The sequence below is a fragment of the Neolamprologus brichardi genome, chromosome 5, assembly GCF_056152115.1.
Source record: "Neolamprologus brichardi isolate AB-2024 chromosome 5, ASM5615211v1, whole genome shotgun sequence".
Classification (NCBI taxonomy): domain Eukaryota; kingdom Metazoa; phylum Chordata; class Actinopteri; order Cichliformes; family Cichlidae; genus Neolamprologus; species Neolamprologus brichardi.
The window spans coordinates 8830853-8847500 of record NC_142108.1 but is presented as its reverse complement, the minus strand read 5'-3'; the positions used below and the strand labels follow the sequence as shown (position 1 = coordinate 8847500).

General features: G+C 38.7%; 2 protein-coding genes across 2 annotated transcripts in view; both read right to left on the bottom strand.

Moving 5' to 3' along the window:
- The window catches only part of tmem128 (transmembrane protein 128), a 14877-nt gene extending 6190 nt beyond the window's left edge, over positions 1 to 8687 (bottom strand). Inside the window, exons 1-3 of the mRNA XM_087840611.1 lie at positions 8518 to 8687; positions 7160 to 7292; positions 6056 to 6217 (exon numbers count right to left, since the gene is read on the bottom strand). Of these exons, the coding sequence (XP_087696737.1) occupies positions 6056 to 6217; positions 7160 to 7292; positions 8518 to 8617 (395 nt within the window). The 5' untranslated portion in view covers positions 8618 to 8687. The remainder of the gene's footprint in view (positions 1 to 6055; positions 6218 to 7159; positions 7293 to 8517) is intronic.
- Positions 8688 to 11306: 2619 nt separating this feature from the next.
- Positions 11307 to 13898, bottom strand: lyar (Ly1 antibody reactive homolog (mouse)). The gene is made up of 8 exons (XM_006784593.3): positions 13383 to 13898; positions 13181 to 13295; positions 12981 to 13088; positions 12818 to 12898; positions 12312 to 12633; positions 12044 to 12106; positions 11799 to 11884; positions 11307 to 11569 (listed from the first exon to the last, which is right to left on the bottom strand). The coding sequence occupies exons 1-8, from the start codon at positions 13502 to 13504 to the stop codon at positions 11432 to 11434; spliced, it is 1035 nt and encodes a 344-aa protein (XP_006784656.2). The 5' UTR covers positions 13505 to 13898; the 3' UTR covers positions 11307 to 11431.
- Between the last annotated feature and the right edge of the window lie 2750 nt (positions 13899 to 16648).

Sequence of the window (16648 nt, the reverse complement as noted above, 5' to 3'; positions counted from 1 at the left end):
TCAGCTCGTTCTGTATGTTACAGAAGCACAGAGACACAAGACCAGGCGGAAAGAGACAATCGTTCGGTGAAAATGAGAATCTGCGGATGCAACATGTGGAACACGGAGAGTGGAATATTTAAACAAACCGGTTAATGTAAAAAACCAAACAAACAAAAAACCGTTACAATGGAACACCGGGGCTGTGAGCTCGGTGCACTCTGTCAGCTAACTGTTAGCAGAGCTAGTGACATCTCTGAAAACATCTGACCACTTTTGCAAACATGTTCTATGTTGACAACCTGACCAGACATGTAAAGATTAGGCCACGACATTCGCGGCTAAAACACTATTAAAAGTGTAGTTGGTGACAGAAAAATGGGAGGACAAGAGCTTCCTCAGCAAAACCCCTTAGTGATCCCTTATGTGTATCAGAACAGCTGAGATGCATTTTCTCTTAACACCGGAAACACGCTGCGTCAAAAATTGGTCCACCCCAAGGATCGGATCTCCCAACACAGAGCAGTATAGTGTACGCTGTTAAGTGCCAGGAGGATAGCCATGATTTATGCATTGGAAAAACCAAACAACCTCTGGCTAAGCGGATGGCACAACACAGAAAAGCTAACTCGTCAGGCCAGGGGTCTACTCACACCTACAGGCCAGTGGCCACTCTTTCAATGATCCTCGACAGGGAGGAACACTGGTTTGAGCAGGGAGTCAAGGAGACCATTTACTTGAAAAGGGAAAGGCCATCTCTTAAATTGAGGAGGTGGACTATGGGTGCATCTTTCACCATCTTACAATGCTGTGACTGCAGCCGTTTCCCAACTCTCTGTGAATGGTACTCATAGCAACCACTGATCAATGGGCTTTGATCAGTGGTTGTTGATTAGTGGTGATGAAAATTTGGATATTAATGATCAAGAAAGTGACCTCACGCCCATTGTTCGTCAGTGGTGCTAGTTTCAGTTATTGTGCAAATGTACTGTTTAAAAGGATGAGACTAAAGAAGTCACTTGGATGAATCAACTTTTTGGGGCTCTTGGGCAATAGTTCTCCAGGTTCTCTGAAGGCCTTTCAAAGCTTTTCTTTGGATATTAGCTGCTTTTTCACTCAACTATTAATTTAGTCCAGTCCTTGTACCTGTCCATTTTCAAAGGATTTTTTTTGTTGTTGTTTCTTGTCCACTTAACACTGACCTATGAATCATTGAAGCATAAAAAAAGTACCCAAGTCAAGGGATGACCCAGTGTTGTGTCTACATATAACAGACAACTTAAAGAAAAAGAAAAAAACAAAGCAAAAGCAGCCTGTCACAAAAAACACATAATTTATTTCTACTTCCTTCACTGGCCCTAGCTGTCAGGAAGGCATTCTCAAGCAAGAAAAATAGAGAGAAAAAAGCTGATTTATCCCAAATTAGACATGAACTGAAATGAAATATGTGGTAAGAGGTCTTATGGAACGATTAATCCAAATTTCAAATTTTTTGTTCAAATCATCACTTTCATGGTCAGAAGAGGTACAAAAATGAGTACCTACAGCCATTTGTAAAACTCGGTGAGGCTCTGGTATGGTTTGAGGCTACATTTCAGCCAATGGTGCTGGGAATTGTGTCGATGAATGATGGAATTATGAATGCAGAAAAACACTGGCAGATTTTGATCCACCATGCAATATGAACTGAAAGATGACTGACAGCTTTATTTCTCAGCATAACAATGATCCCAAACACACTGCCAATGAAGTAAAAACTTAACTGGATAGAGAAACCAAAAGTGCAACATTATCAGTTAGTGTTGTGCGATATGACCAAAAATCTCCTGATATAACCCATCTGTTATCCCGATAATGACACATATCACAATATAGTACATTTTCTGTAGATTTTGTGATTATATGTGTTGATTATATAAACAGAAGTAATATTTCTTGTTACATTTAAATTAAATCAAAAGTGAAACAAATATGAACCTCACATGGCGTTAACCACATGGCGTATTGACACAAACTAGATGACCCGTTGCACTCATGAAAGCGCTTCCCTGAGCCCTCCAGCTATCATTACTGTCCCTGTATGGTTGTCAAGAAACTAACCTCTGCAGACACTGACTGCAGAGTGTTCGGTTTCGGATGCAGTGCACCATTAAACTCTTACAAGGATGTGTTGTTCGGCTCATCCACATATCTGTTGTTCCAGCGTAGTATGCTACGTTGCTGATTTCCTCCAATACTTACCCGACACTCGTAATATAAAACAGGCAAATCGACTCATGGTGAAGTGTTTTCGGCTGGGAGTTATGTACCTGGAATCGAATGTTTTGACCAGTGCCCAAAATCATATAACGAGCTTCTAAAATTTTTTTGGCTGGTTCTTGTGTGGTGCCAATGAAAGAATATTTCAGTTAATACTGTGTTTTGTGATAGAGTATAAATATGAAACAATAAGCGTTTCAATATCATCCTCTAATATAATTCATCATATCGCACAGCCCAACTGTCAGTCATAGATTGGCCTCCCCAGTGCCCAGATCTCAACCTTATTGAAGCAATGTGGGATCATTTTGCCAGAGAATGGAACAAAAGTCAGCCAAAGAAGAGCTTTGAATGTCCTTCAAGAAGCCTGGAGAACTATTCCTGAAGACTACTTAAATAAATGGTAAGAAGGTTTGCCTAAGGGAGTTCAGACAGTGTTAAAAAATAAAAATGGTTATACAAATTCATTATACCATATTGATATTACCATATATACACACGATATAGATTTTCAAGCTTTTGAGAACTGCACAAACTCTATTTTTGCCTTGTATACTGCATTGCATATTGCAAATATGCGAGACAATATATAAAGAAAATAATTTGCTGCCCCTACTTTCAATTTCCCTCGAAAATTATAAAGAAATGAGGGTTGGTTCAAAATCTTTTTTGCACAGTAGTATACACACAAACACCTGCAAGAAAATGTCTAAACCTGCTCCATTACACTTACACAAATAGCTTTGATTAAATACCAATATTTCTTTTTAACCTGCTATCAAAATGGCTGCCATTAAACAAGTCAATTATTACATATTTTAAATTGTGCTGAAATGCTAGGCACTTTTTACTGTTCATAACATTACACACATACTTTTAGATCAGTTTGATGAGTCAACAGAGGCTAGCTTTAGCAGCTTTCTTTCCTTACAGATTAAGATCCACTTTGATTACAGTACATGCCACAGTAACATTTAAATCTTACTGGACAGTCCGTTGCCTACCATTATCTCTTACTGTTTTTAAATGAATTTTCTGCTCTTCTCACTCATTTTTCTGTACTTTCTCCAAATCTGATCATTGCTGGTGACTTCAATATTCATATGGACAATAATAAAATCCCTCTTTCCAGAGAATTTACCTCCTGCCTGGAAAGTTTTGGGCTTCTACAGTACATAAAATTTCCTACCCATTCCAAAGGTCATATCCTGGATTTGTTCTGTTGTTCTGGCATTACCCCCACCCATTGTAAAGCCACATTGTTTCCCCAGTCTTATCATATGTTTATTTCTTTTGATGCAAACATAACCGCTTCCAAAACCTGTATCTCTTGTAATATCACTTTTAGGAAAATTAGTAATATCAACCCAGCTGTTTTTTCATCTGCCGTCCATGACCTTCCATCTATCCACAGCTCCTCAACCCCTCATGAACTCGTTTGTCATTATAATGTCAACCTTCATAGCCTTCTTAACATATTTGCTCCCCTTAAACATCCAACTGTCTCATTTTCCCGTTCAGCTCCATGGTTTACCTCCGACCTGCGTCACCTTAAAGCTAAAGGACGCCAACTCGAACGTCTATTCAAGAAAACCGGACTTACTGTACATAAAGAAATGCACAATGATCATGTTTTGTTCTATAAGGACTGCATTGCCTCAGCCAAATCTGCTTACTACTCTGGTTTAATTAGTTCTAATGAAGGTAACTCCAGGTCCCTCTATTCATTATTCAGTAAAATTACAAAACCTCCAGACACATTCCCCTCCCACATGTATTCTGTTGATTTTTGCAACTCTCTTATCTCTTTTTTCACTTCTAAAATCTCAGACATTCACCGTCAACTTAACTCTTCAGGAGCTCCTGACTCTGAAGTAGACTTCCTGGTTCCCCCACTGTCTTCCTGTCAGTTATTTTCAAGCTTTACTCTTCCCTCCATAACTGATGTATCTAATCTCATTAAAAAATCCAAGTCATCCACCTGTCAACTTGACCCTCTCCCCACTGTGTTAGTTAAAGCCTGTCTTCCCTCGTTAGCACCTCTCATAACCAATATTATTCATTCCTCCCCGAACACTGGAATTGTTCCTGAAGCACTGAAAACGGCTTCCGTTATCCCAATTCTCAAAAAGCCTGGTGCAGACCCCAATAACTTTGATAATCTTTGCCCTATATCAAATCTCCCCTTTATTTCAAAAATTCTTGAAAAATTTGTCGCCGCCCAGCTTCATTTACATCTCAATGACCATAATCTCTATGATCAATTTCAATGTGGTTTCCGCCCCAATCATAGCACAGAAACTGCTCTGTTAAGAATTACCAATGACCTTCTGATGGCAGCTGATTCTGGTCTCCTATCCATCCTCATCCTTCTTGATCTTAGTGCGGCGTTTGATACCATTTCTCACAATATTCTCCTGAACCAGTTAGCTTCCATTGGTATTAGTCACACCCCCCTTGCCTGGTTTACCTCCTATCTCTCAGACCGCACTCAGTTTATCCAACTTAAATCCCATTCTTCAACTCTCTATCCTGTTTCTGCTGGTGTGCCCCAGGGTTCAGTATTGGGGCCTCTTTTATTCATTATTTATATGCTTCCTCTTGGTTATATATTCCGAAAATATAATATAAACTTTCACTGTTATGCCGATGACACCCAGCTCTACCTTTCTTCTAAACCCAATTCATCCCTCCCACCTACCTCCCTCTCAGACTGTCTTATTGAGATTAGATCCTGGTTCTCCTCCAATTTCCTCAAACTCAACAGTAATAAAACTGAAGTTTTACTTGTTGGCACACCATCTATCCTAACCAAATCCCACAGCTTTTCCATTAACATTGAAAATTCTCCCACCCTTCCCTCCCCTCAGGTTAAGAGTTTGGGTGTCATACTTGATAATACTCTCCCATTCCAGTCTCACATTAATTACATAACCCGGTCTGCTTACTTCCACTTACGTAATATTAACCGACTACGCCCCTTCCTTACTCCCCATGCTGCTGCCATCCTTGTCCATAGTCTTATTACATCCTGTATTGATTACTGTAATTCCCTCCTATTTGGTCTCCCTAAAAAATCCCTTCATAAACTCCAACTTTTTCTGCAGCTCGGATCATAACCCGTACTCCGTTAAGTGCTCATATTACCCCAGTTCTTCAGCAGCTTCATTGGTTGCCCATAGAAGCCAGGATAAACTTTAAAATCTTTCTTCTCACGTTCAAATGTATCCATAAATCTGCTCCTTCATATTTGTGTGACCTGCTCCATATCACCACTGTTTCCAGCCCTCTCAGATCATCATCTGCTACTCATCTTACCGTTCCGTCCTCACATCTTATCACTATGGGGAACAGAGCTTTCAGTCGCTCCACTCCCCGGCTCTGGAACTCTCTTCCTCCTGCACTAAGAAATATTGACACTCTTTCCGTATTTAAGACACAGCTCAAAACACACCTGTTTAGACTGGCTTATTCGCTTTAATGCTGATTTTATCTGTTGTCACGCTCTGTTTTGTAATTTTAACTTATTTTATGTATTTTATGACTATTGTTCCTTTTATTAATTGTGTTTTTTGTAAGGTGACCTTGGGTTTCTGAAAGGCGCCCTCAAATAAAATGTATTATTATTATTATTATTATTATTATTACTATATACCCAAAAGAATATAAAATTGTTTATGCAAACACATTTAAAGAAGAAAAGTACTATAGCCCTTGCTATACATGTTGTTGGCATATAAACCTATGGCTGCATTTTTTGTGTGAAAACAATGCTTTGGAGTTAACTTGTAATTACGCAGGATATGTGCTGTTTTACCTGCATGATGCAGCGATAAATGCTGCAGTGGTGATTGGAGGAATGGCAGGGTACTCTTGGTCATAGTGCTGGATGCCTTTGTACCACTCCAAGTACACAATGCAAAACGTGGCCAGAGACAAGCAGATCCCCAGGAGTAACAGGCCAACGCTGAACCACCAACTGGCAAAACAGGTTAAAATGAGGATCAGTGTCAACACCTAAAGCTAGTCTATTCAAACAGAGAACATGCTGCGTCACGAACACATTCGCACCAGTATCATATAATCACAATGTCATTGAAAGAGAAGAAAAAAAACAAAAACAAAAAAAACACCTCTTGGGTTTTGATTTTCAAGCACCTTTCATAACGACAAAGTAGTGCTTGGTAATACAGTTAAAAAAATAAAGAAAGAAAATGTAATGTTTAAAAAAGGTATTCCTTTATAACACCAACACTACAATTATGTAAGTAATATAAAAAAAATTTAAACTGAAATACTGATTTGACAAAAATTATGTGAAATCAAAAAACAATGTGCACAGAGGTGGTGACGCCTTTAAGAAGATAATCCGTCACTTCTTATTGTGGGAAGTTTTCTGTTATTGCAGTTCTCAGCATCTAGCTATGATTAAGTTACAAAAGTATCTGAGTATGGCATTTGGTGGAATTGGTGCACCCCAGAAAAGAAAAGAAAGACTCTTTTTATACAAGGGTATTGTTGCGTCTATCTGCATCTCCTTATTACTACATCATTAGAGTGCAGAGTAGAGAGCAGTCACTCTATATGAGATAAGCTATAGTAAAGACATTAACAGCAGAAAATATACAAGCTAATGTCTGTGTGCACATGCACCAGCTAGTGAACCAAACAGCAGTACTGTTCTATAGTCCAGGCAAAATGCAACAACTAAGCGGACAGTAACCTGCTTAGCTAATAGAACTCATGTTGAGTATCATCACAAATTATGCATTTTCCACCAAATGCAATGAAATATACTGATGTTGATGATATTCAGAAAGAACTACAGCAAACACTTTAAAAGAACAATGTTTACTGTGATTATCTGAGAAATTTTAATAATAGCATAACGCGGAATGAGTGAGCAACAAAGCACATTCACCTTTTTATATCATCATTTTCCATGATGTGTCGGAGGAAGTCCACGTAGTATGTCACAACTACCGAAGCCACAATCCAGAAAACAGAGTGTTTATTGATGCGGGGGAGTGGTTTGACCTCTTTTTCCTCCTGACCTGAAAGATGAAAAAAACAAAAAACAAACACAAAAGCACAAAAATTATTTGTATTAACTCAAGCCCTTTTTAAGGGCATACTTAATTACAGGACACCTCAGAAGAACAGACCGTACACTGTTCCGATGTTTTACTATAAATTAGATGCTAAGTAAAGTTATTATATTAACACACTGCATTACTCAAAGAAAACTGAAGTTATAGAACCATATGACATAAATCAAATCTAACATTTGTCTCATTAGAAGGCATACGACAAATCTCTGTTGTACAAATTCCAGCGTTTAAGCAGCTTCTGAGGCAAAACTGATAGGTTTCCTTCAGACAATCTTCCCTCTCAGAGGGCTATTAATCTCTATAATTTAATGGTTGATTAAACGTATCAGAGATTGTTGTTGGCCGCTGAAGTGGCTTAGCGTGCTACTCCACTGTACAAAGAGTTCACTATGAACTTGACGCCCTAGATAAGTAGCTGCTGTACATCTTAATCAAAGTTAAGCCTAATGGTTCATCCTTCATGTAACATTGGCATAGTACTATAATACATTATCTTGCCATAGAGACCCAGTGATGATAAGCAGGTATGGGTGTCATATACACAAAGCCATTCATAAGAAATCTCAATCTCGGTTATCTTACAGTTTACACTGGCAAAGGCAAGACCCTTGAATTGATAACTGTGAAGGAGTAGAGTGTCCCCTGTATTATGTTGCTGAGCTGACACAGAGTTTCTTCACAGTCTCACAGTCAAAACAATCAAGAATTGGTGGATTTCTGCCAGCTAGGGCCTCAGAGTTGGACAAGTGTCGGTTGTACAAGCTGCCTACAAGACACCATTACAATAAAAAGGCTGCAGTCACAATGACCAGCCGCTGTGTTACAGCTGAGGGAGTTTGCGTTTAATTACCTGTAGCTTAATACAGGGACGAAGTAATGAAAAGAAAGAAAAACGTTAAATGGTTTAAAGAAAGACCAAAAAAAAGAAAAGAAAGAAGGAAAGGTTACTTTTCTATGAACCTCTGCTCGGGTCAGCAGCTGTACTTGTGGCAGACAACCACCATTTGTACTCAAGTGACAGTTTGACACCTTTAAAGTCACAGACCGGGGTTAACTCTGTGGATAACAGTAACGGTGCCTTCCAGCGTAAATGGTTCGTTCAGAAGAAGAAGATTATTAGTTAAAACTGGCTAATAACGTTAGCCAGCATACATTTTCTAAACCTTACTCTTTTCATCTTCGGTACCCGAATCTGCTGGTCGCATAAGCAATTCTGCATCTCTTCTAAATCGATTCCGTAAGTTTGCAAGTTCATTGTCGTTCAACATTTTACTGACGCTACCATTAACTTAACATGAACATTAAATGTTAGCTAGCTGGGTATCAGAAGGCGCTTCCTGTGACACACTGAGTCGCTTTTTTATGACGCACTTGAACGAGACGGTTGTAGTTTTAAAACCCATTCTATAATAAAATAATAAGAATAACTTAATGTTTAATCATTTGACTTTAAAGCGATTATAAAATAGCTGAAGTAAAACGTAAAAAGGTAAATACTTTCAGAAAGGTTAACGTCAGGTATATATTAAATTGGATCTTTCTAAGATACAATGCTTAATCATAAAGTATTCTCAGTCTCTTCAATCTTTTATATACAGATACGACTGTTTTTTCTTATTCTTTACACGTATAAAAATAGAATTTGGCAAAGAGGAATGGGCCGTTCAGAAATTTTCTGTCGTTTTAAAAGGAATATCTATAAAAAACATTTTGTGCCCGTCTTTTATTAGGGAGCAGCTGGAAAGGTAGAGCAACAACCAAACTGGACCACTGGTCTGGAAAGAAATGCACGTCTAGTGTAACTGAGGATTAGGGGGAGGGTGGTCTGATGGGGTACTTCTGATGCCAACCCTCATAACATTTGCAGAATACATAGTCGCTGGCTTTACTCCAAGCCTAATCTTGAATGTGAATGTATACATTTACATAGCTCTGGCAGCAATCTGACACTTCTCTTATTGTTGCTTGTAATTCTGAACCCTAATTTTTTTCTGTTGAGACTTGAGACAGGTTTTTTTTATACTTAATGGTTTGTCTATCACCCAGTTTAGCAGCTATAAATGCCAGAGTCCAGCTTTTTGTCTTTTTATTATTTTTGTAATATATGACTATTGGACTGACATGTTGCTAAAATTCTAATTATTGAAATCACATAACTGCACAACTCCTGCATTTAATCATCTTTAGGGAAAATGAAATGACTCCTCTTATCAAAATATATTAAAATACCTCACTGAAATAAAACTGTGTAACAGTGCTGAACATCGTATGGATGTGACACTTGTATCACAATTTTATGAACCAAAAATAAATAAGTTTAAAAAAAAAAAAAAACTTAGTTCTGTGCAAAACTCTTGAGCCACCCAATCTGAAGAGGCCAATCCATGACTGATAGTGTTTCACTGTTTGTTTGTTTTTCTTTCCCGGTCTGCTTTTACTGCATTGGCAGTGTGTCTGGGATCATTTTCATGCTGCAAAATGAAACCTTTTCTAATCAGATACTTTCCAAATTGTACTGCCTGGTGGATCAAAATCTGATGGTACTATTCTATGTTCTTAAATCCAATAATTTTAAACGATCTCCAAACAAGGCTGGCTGAAATGGAACCCCAAATCATGACAGAGCCATTTAGTGACCATTTGTGATGAGGCTTCAACAAAAACTACTAGGCCAGATGCATCTTTTCGCTCCTGTGTCAAGTCTTTGCTGGTTTTTTTCTCATTCTTAAGGGTGGCTTTCGCATCTGCAACAGATGCCATTTTCTTTTCTATTCCAGTATATTAAAATCCTTCACCTACATCGCACACCATGTCAATCTATGCCAACTTTTCTTTTTGGCAGACACTTTATTCATGCAAAAATGTTATTTTGTCTTTGAAACCTTGTTATTTTCTGCATTTTGTAGATCACATACCCAGGAATGGATTATACTGGGTTTTTCTGGACAGCCTGCTGATTACAAAGTCCCCAAAAACACAATATAAAAATTGGTTCCTTTTTTAAGCTACCTGTGCAGGAACAACATCTGGAAATTCCTTGAGTTAGGTAGCTTTTCTACGCTTGAATAATTCATAGATCAGTGAAAGAAAATGGAGAGCTATACAGACTAGACTGAAAATAAATGAAATGCAGTAAATGTCCAAAGAAAAACTAAGACTGTAAGAACTATTGCTCAAGACCACTTAAAAGTTTTTTTGAGGAAGTCTGGCTCTTTGTAAGTAAAATATAAATAACATTTTACACAGAGCTGTACGTTTCATAATTTCACTTTGATACCAATGGCATGTTATTAATCATATACAGCAGATTAAGGCTTGAATGAATGCATTTGTTTTGCAGTGAAGATGTAGTTTCAGCATTCTGGGGGGTCTGGATTAAATCAACAGAATTAAGTTCTGCTGAGCCCAGGTGGACCAGAAAACATCATTTTAATACTACCAAACTTCAGTTACAGCTTGACTAAAGCCCAAAGTATGTAATATACAATTACAAGGTAAGCAGTGTGATGAATGAGCATCAGTGTTAAACCTGCTGGGATTAGCTGAGCTTCATAAAGCTGGGCAGATTTCCTCCTGTTTGTGTGTGTGTCTGCGTGTGCGTACAGGGTAAAGAGACTGCTCATTCTAGTCGTGCAAAATCAGACAGCATTAAAACTTCACCTGAGGCTGACACCAAGCGTCTTGCCTCTATGGGGCTTCTGTATCCCTGGCCAAGTGAGCCCCGTTCGGGGTGCCGAGGAATGTGCATTAACTTCGTCCCGTGTGAGAGTCTAATTCACCTCAGGTGCACCTCTCCCGTTACCCTTCCCCCACTCGAACATCCAATCCCACAGATAAGGTGCCATTTCCCAGCCTTACCGCGAGCTTGGAATGCGTAACAGAGGAGCCATCTATCACAATTGTCATACATTAAACAGTACTAAAGTTTTTAAGTCAAACAGGAACCAGACACTTAAATCGGTGGTAAAAACATTTTATCTTCAACATCATGTCAACTGTATTAAAAGACAACAATAAGACAATGATGGCTTTGAAATTAAAAAAAATCTATGCAATATGTCAAAAGGAGAAGATGAAGGAGTCTACTTTACAAGTCTAACTCTATCTTTCAAAACTCTAAGCTTTGGATTTTTGTTGATCTTGTTGTTGAAAAGTGCTAGCACTTCTTCCTCCTTCTTAAAATTCCTATCACCAGTGTAGGAATAGTAGGCAGCCAAAATCTGAAAAACATGAGCAAGCTTTTACTTAAGTGTTAATAAAAGATTATAGATCTTTGAAACTTTAAGAGTTTGATATACAAATAATGTGTGTGTGAATGGGTGGATGACTGAATGTGTAAAGCGCTTTGGGGTCCTGAGGGACTAGTAAAGCGCTATACAATTACAGGCCATTTACCATAAACAACTACATCCTCATTTCATATAGCAATGAAAACACTTCATGGCTCACCTTCTTTCTGAGTTTTTTCACTGACATTTCCTGGTCAGGTGACTCTCTCAGTACTGCCTTGATGTTCCCCTTCCAGTTAAATTTACCTGATGAGAAACAGAAATCAGCTTTCAGTACAGACACTAATCACCAAGGGTCACTTTCTCACTCTGAACAAAAGAGGCAACACTGACCTCTGCTGCCTAATCACTGCCTAATCATTTAATAAAGCAGGGCAATCTTAGTCATTGCTAGCTCCACCATACCTTTAGCAGCAGCTTGATCCTCAGTCTCCTCTTGATCATCAGCATCCTCCGTTTCTTCATCAACTGGAAAAGGATGATAACAGAGTTATCTAATAAATGTTGAAATACACACACACTTTAAAAAAAACAAAAAACAAATCTGATCAGACTTCACAAAGCCGCTGATGTAAACATCCCCAATCTATGCTTGAGTGTTAGAGAATACCTAAACTCAGTTTAACCATGACAGTAACAGATAATGTCCAGCACTTCAGAAATCTTGACTCACCCTTTGTTTTCTTGCTTGATGTCTCATTTTCAGTGCCATAGTTGTTATCATCATCACTGGGTTCTTCAGAGAGCTGTTTTCTCTTTCTGTCCTTTTTCTTTTTGCCCACCATTTCTTTCTCCAGCTCTTGTGCGACTGTATTTTCAGCACCTTTTGTAGCTTTCCCATTCTTCTGCTGTCGGGCCTCTTTGCGTTCCCGTTTGTTCAGTTTTTTCTTCTTCTCTCCCTCATTACTTGGGTGGCCATTCGGCTCTTCTTTTCCATTAGTGTGTACTTTGACTTCAGCCTCTGTCTGCTGAGCTGGCTGTGGGGGCTCTGAAGTCTGTCAGAGAGTGGCAGTTAAAGACAATCACTACAGCTATTGTAAACATGCTAGACTCTTTATTTTTATGGCATACTTGATGTTAAAAGGAGCAGTTTGCTTCCACTCATTTCCTGGTAACATTCAAATTTAATAAGCACACATTCACAGACTAAAAACATGAGAACTAACAAGCCTAACTTACGTTATCCGCTGCAGCAAGTATATTCCACACTTCCTCCTGCAGACTGGGGTTTGGTATTTTGAGACTATTTTTCATCCAGTTCTGATGAGAAAAGAAAAATGTGACAGTGAATCAACATTAACGTGAAAACTGATTACTTTGTACAGTTTTAAGTAATACTAACCTGAAACTTGGCCTTCTTTCTCGGTACGTTATCGTAAGTACTGACTTGTTGGAGGACATCTCTTAGCTTTGCACTGACTCCAGGTTTGTTCATGGCTTCGTGGACTTTCTTCAGTAAAAGGACATAAAGGTAGAACAGTTGGCTTTCCTAAGTGATCCGAAAGCTTTGCAGAGTTTTTATTTTTCTTCCCTGAATCTTACCTGGATCCACTGCTGCTGTTTCACATCTCCTTTGTTTGTTTTCGCCTCGTAGCCTTTGCCTCCATACTTCTGATCTTCACTGATGCATTTAATGTGGGTTTTGTAGTCATCGCCCCTAGTAGACAAACACACACAAATCGTTAGCACCGAGGCTGATCTAGCGCCTGTTAGCCTGGGCTAGCAGTGAACAGTCATTAATTACCAGAAGTCTTTTCCACAGTCGATGCAGGACAGCACCTGGCAGCCCCGGCAGATATTTACATGTTTATCAACCTGAGCTTTTTTCAGGGACTCCCCACAAGCGTTGCAGGTGAAAAACACCATATTCAAAGACTCTCCTGTTTGGCTAGAGTGCAGCGATAACGGTCAAAACTGAACCGGCCTACACTCTGCGGCACCGACCTATAAACCGGAGTCGGTTAAACTCTCATGCAAAAGCTGAACGCATGTGACAGCGCTGATACGAGCTAACGTTAGCCAAAGAACGGCGGCAGACCTGGGTCCCCTAAAACTGTAAAACACTACAAAAACAAACCCTCTCCTGGGAAAAGTGGAGGTCAAAGCGGTGTGAGCCGACGGATTAAATCAGTTGCCTCAAAATCGCATTTGAGCGCAAACGTTCAGCGGCTTCGTTATATTCCAAACTTTTCCAAACACACATTAGGGTACCACTACCCGTACCGGAAACCTGATGGGTACCACGCATGTGCGAAAGGCTACTACTTCCGCTCTAAGCATTTTACGATAGTTACGGGTCAGAATATCTGTTAAGATGTTAACAATAATAATAATCTTTTAAAATGTTTGCAGTGATGAAACATTTCGATATAATGTAAACAAAAACTTAAAAAAAAAGATAGTTACGGATCAGGACTCCCCGATCCATACTGCGCATGTGCAGATGTTCTCTTCTTCTCCTGTTTCGTTTAATGGCAGTTTACTCCCCAGTGTAAGAGGATACCGCCACTTGCTGACCGAGCGAATGAGCACTATTGTAAACTGAACTAGCGTCATTACAAATCGTGTTTGTGTATGCGTTAAATTTGATTTAGTGATAGTCGAGTGTGTTTATGATTGTCTGTGTGGAGAGGATTGATTGGAATAGTGATGATGATATCCGCCATCACTGTCAATTGTCAGTAAACAGTTAATCTGTCTGATTAATCTTCACGTGACATATTATTAAATCTGTATTATTAAGTCTGTAATTAATTGGGCACCATTCTTCTTATTTTACCGCGCTGTTATTCAAGAAAGGGAGAAAAGCATGAATTTGTTTATATACGGAGGTATCCATTGTTTAAATGTCCCGGGCAGTCGAAAAAGAGGCAGAGCTGTCTTTTTCTTTTTCTTTTTTTTAAATGAACTTTATTTATAAACAGCAATATAACATGTGAAGCACCATCGTTAATTCAAACATCTAAATATCCTCCATTGAGCGGTACAACGAGATAAGAGAAAACAATGAAGACAAAATAAAAAAAATTTAAACTGTCATTGTAGGATTTGAAACCAAAGGCACAAATAATATGAATTTAAAAAGGGACAATCATGATCATTAAATAGGGAGGTTTCCTTTTAACATAGATTAAACTTTTTAAATAATACAACAACTTTACAGGCTTACTTGTTATTCACAAGTTTCAGCGACTTAGCTCAAAGTTTAAAGTCACTCAGCCATCCGTTTATACATGGTTTAGTTTTAAAGTATCTGCATTTGTGAATAAAAAAAATTCCCAGTAACAAAACCGTTCTAATCATCAAGTCAAAATCTGCATTCTCAGCAAGCATTTCAAATTTTATTACAGTCACCGTCAAATGGGGTAACTGAATTCCCCTGGACTGCAGCCAGCTCCACATGTCAATCCAGAAGCAGTAACCTGATTCACAGTAGAAAAACAAGTGACCCAGACTTTCAGTGTCATTTCCACAAAATGTACACACATCTAAGTTAAATTTCCGTCTTAAATATTCATTGGGTTGGGTAAATCTCATTTATCAGTTTAAAGTTAACCTCTTTTACTTTAAAATCATAAATGAGATTTACCCAACCCAATGAATATTTAAGACGGAAATTTTACTTAGATGTGTGTACATTTTGTACACCCCTAACCCAATGAAAGTTAACCTCTTTTACTTTAGGGGAAAGAGGAAGTGAGACATACTTTCTTCTTATTGCCTTAACCTCCATGGTCTCAAATTCTTTAAGAATATAATTTCTTTTAACCGGAGTAGGACAACTTTCATTTATCAAAATATTCCTGATTACCTTATTTACAAACCTGCTGTCACCAGATTAAACTCCAGCTATTCAGAGCTGTCTCAGTCCAGGAGAGAACGAGGGATCAGAATCTGGAGTCGTGCACACTATTGTTTCATTTAGTGTGTATCCATAAGATTCGTACAGCAGGTCCAAGTTGTGCCTTGAAAACAAGAAAGTCGTCTTTAATAACTTTAATAGCAGGCTTGTACAAAGTGAGGCTTTGTGCTGACATTTGCTGCAAACACTCGTTTTAATTCTGTCACCCTGTTTTGATGAAGAATTCAGTTAAAATCAGGCAACAACGGGACTTTCTTTTATAATGTGTTCTTGTGAATTGATTGTGTATCACATACATTTGATTTGGGTTGCAGTTCTTATTTCTGCAAGACAACAGTCATCTGCTGGCCAAAAAAGTTTTCCAAATACCTCCACGTGATCAAGCCTGGATTTAGAAAAGAACAGCAAAAAAAATCTGCACCTCCTGCTTCAGATGGAATTTTTGTTTGTGTGTTCAGAGGCTGCGGCGGGAGGCGAGACCTTGGCTCATCCAGCTGGAGATCCTGACCAGGAGGAGTCGAACATTACCCTGGCTCTTCCAGGGCACCATGCAGGCTCGGCTGCTGACATTGTCGAGGGAGTGCAGCCGCTGCTGGGATGATATGAACGCCAAACTGGAGTTCATCACAGGTCGACTGCAGGTATGTGAGTCAGACCTTTTCTCTTTTCTTTTAATTGACTCTTTTTTCTCTCTCTCTCAGCTCCTTGTCTCAAAGTGGGAGGGTTTGAAGCACAAAGGGGGGAGCTTGTTGTTTGGTTGGCTGATATGCATGTCCACCTGAGTGAGGTTGACCAGCTGACAGGAAACACCTGCAAAAAACTGAAACAACTGCAGGCGTGGGGTTGTTTTGATATGACATATGTTTGATATGATACATACGTCAGAGACATTCTCCTAAACTGGCCTAACAAAGAACCATGACTCCAGCACGAAACTTACCTTACATAAGGTGAGGCTGAAGTTCATTGATCATTTTAATCAAAAACTTGTTGTTGAAATATTTTTACTAAATATGCAAACATCTGCTGATGAAAATGTGTTGATTTATTGGTCTGTTATGAAGCTATTGCTATTTCTAAAGTGTTTTTTTATCACTTTCTGATGTTTTATTAATTAAAAATTACATGTATTAATTGTTGTGTTATCT

Bases quoted from the DNA above. Each gene is read 5' to 3' on its own strand.
- lyar (XM_006784593.3), bottom strand. From the start codon at position 13,504: ATGGTGTTTTTCACCTGCAACGCTTGTGGGGAGTCCCTGAAAAAAGCT. The intron at 13,296-13,382 runs GTAATTAATGAC...TTTGTCTACTAG, and splicing joins GACTGTGGAAAAGACTTCTG to GGGCGATGACTACAAAACCC. The intron at 11,885-12,043 runs GTATGGTGGAGC...GTTTCTCATCAG, and splicing joins GGATCAAGCTGCTGCTAAAG to GTAAATTTAACTGGAAGGGG.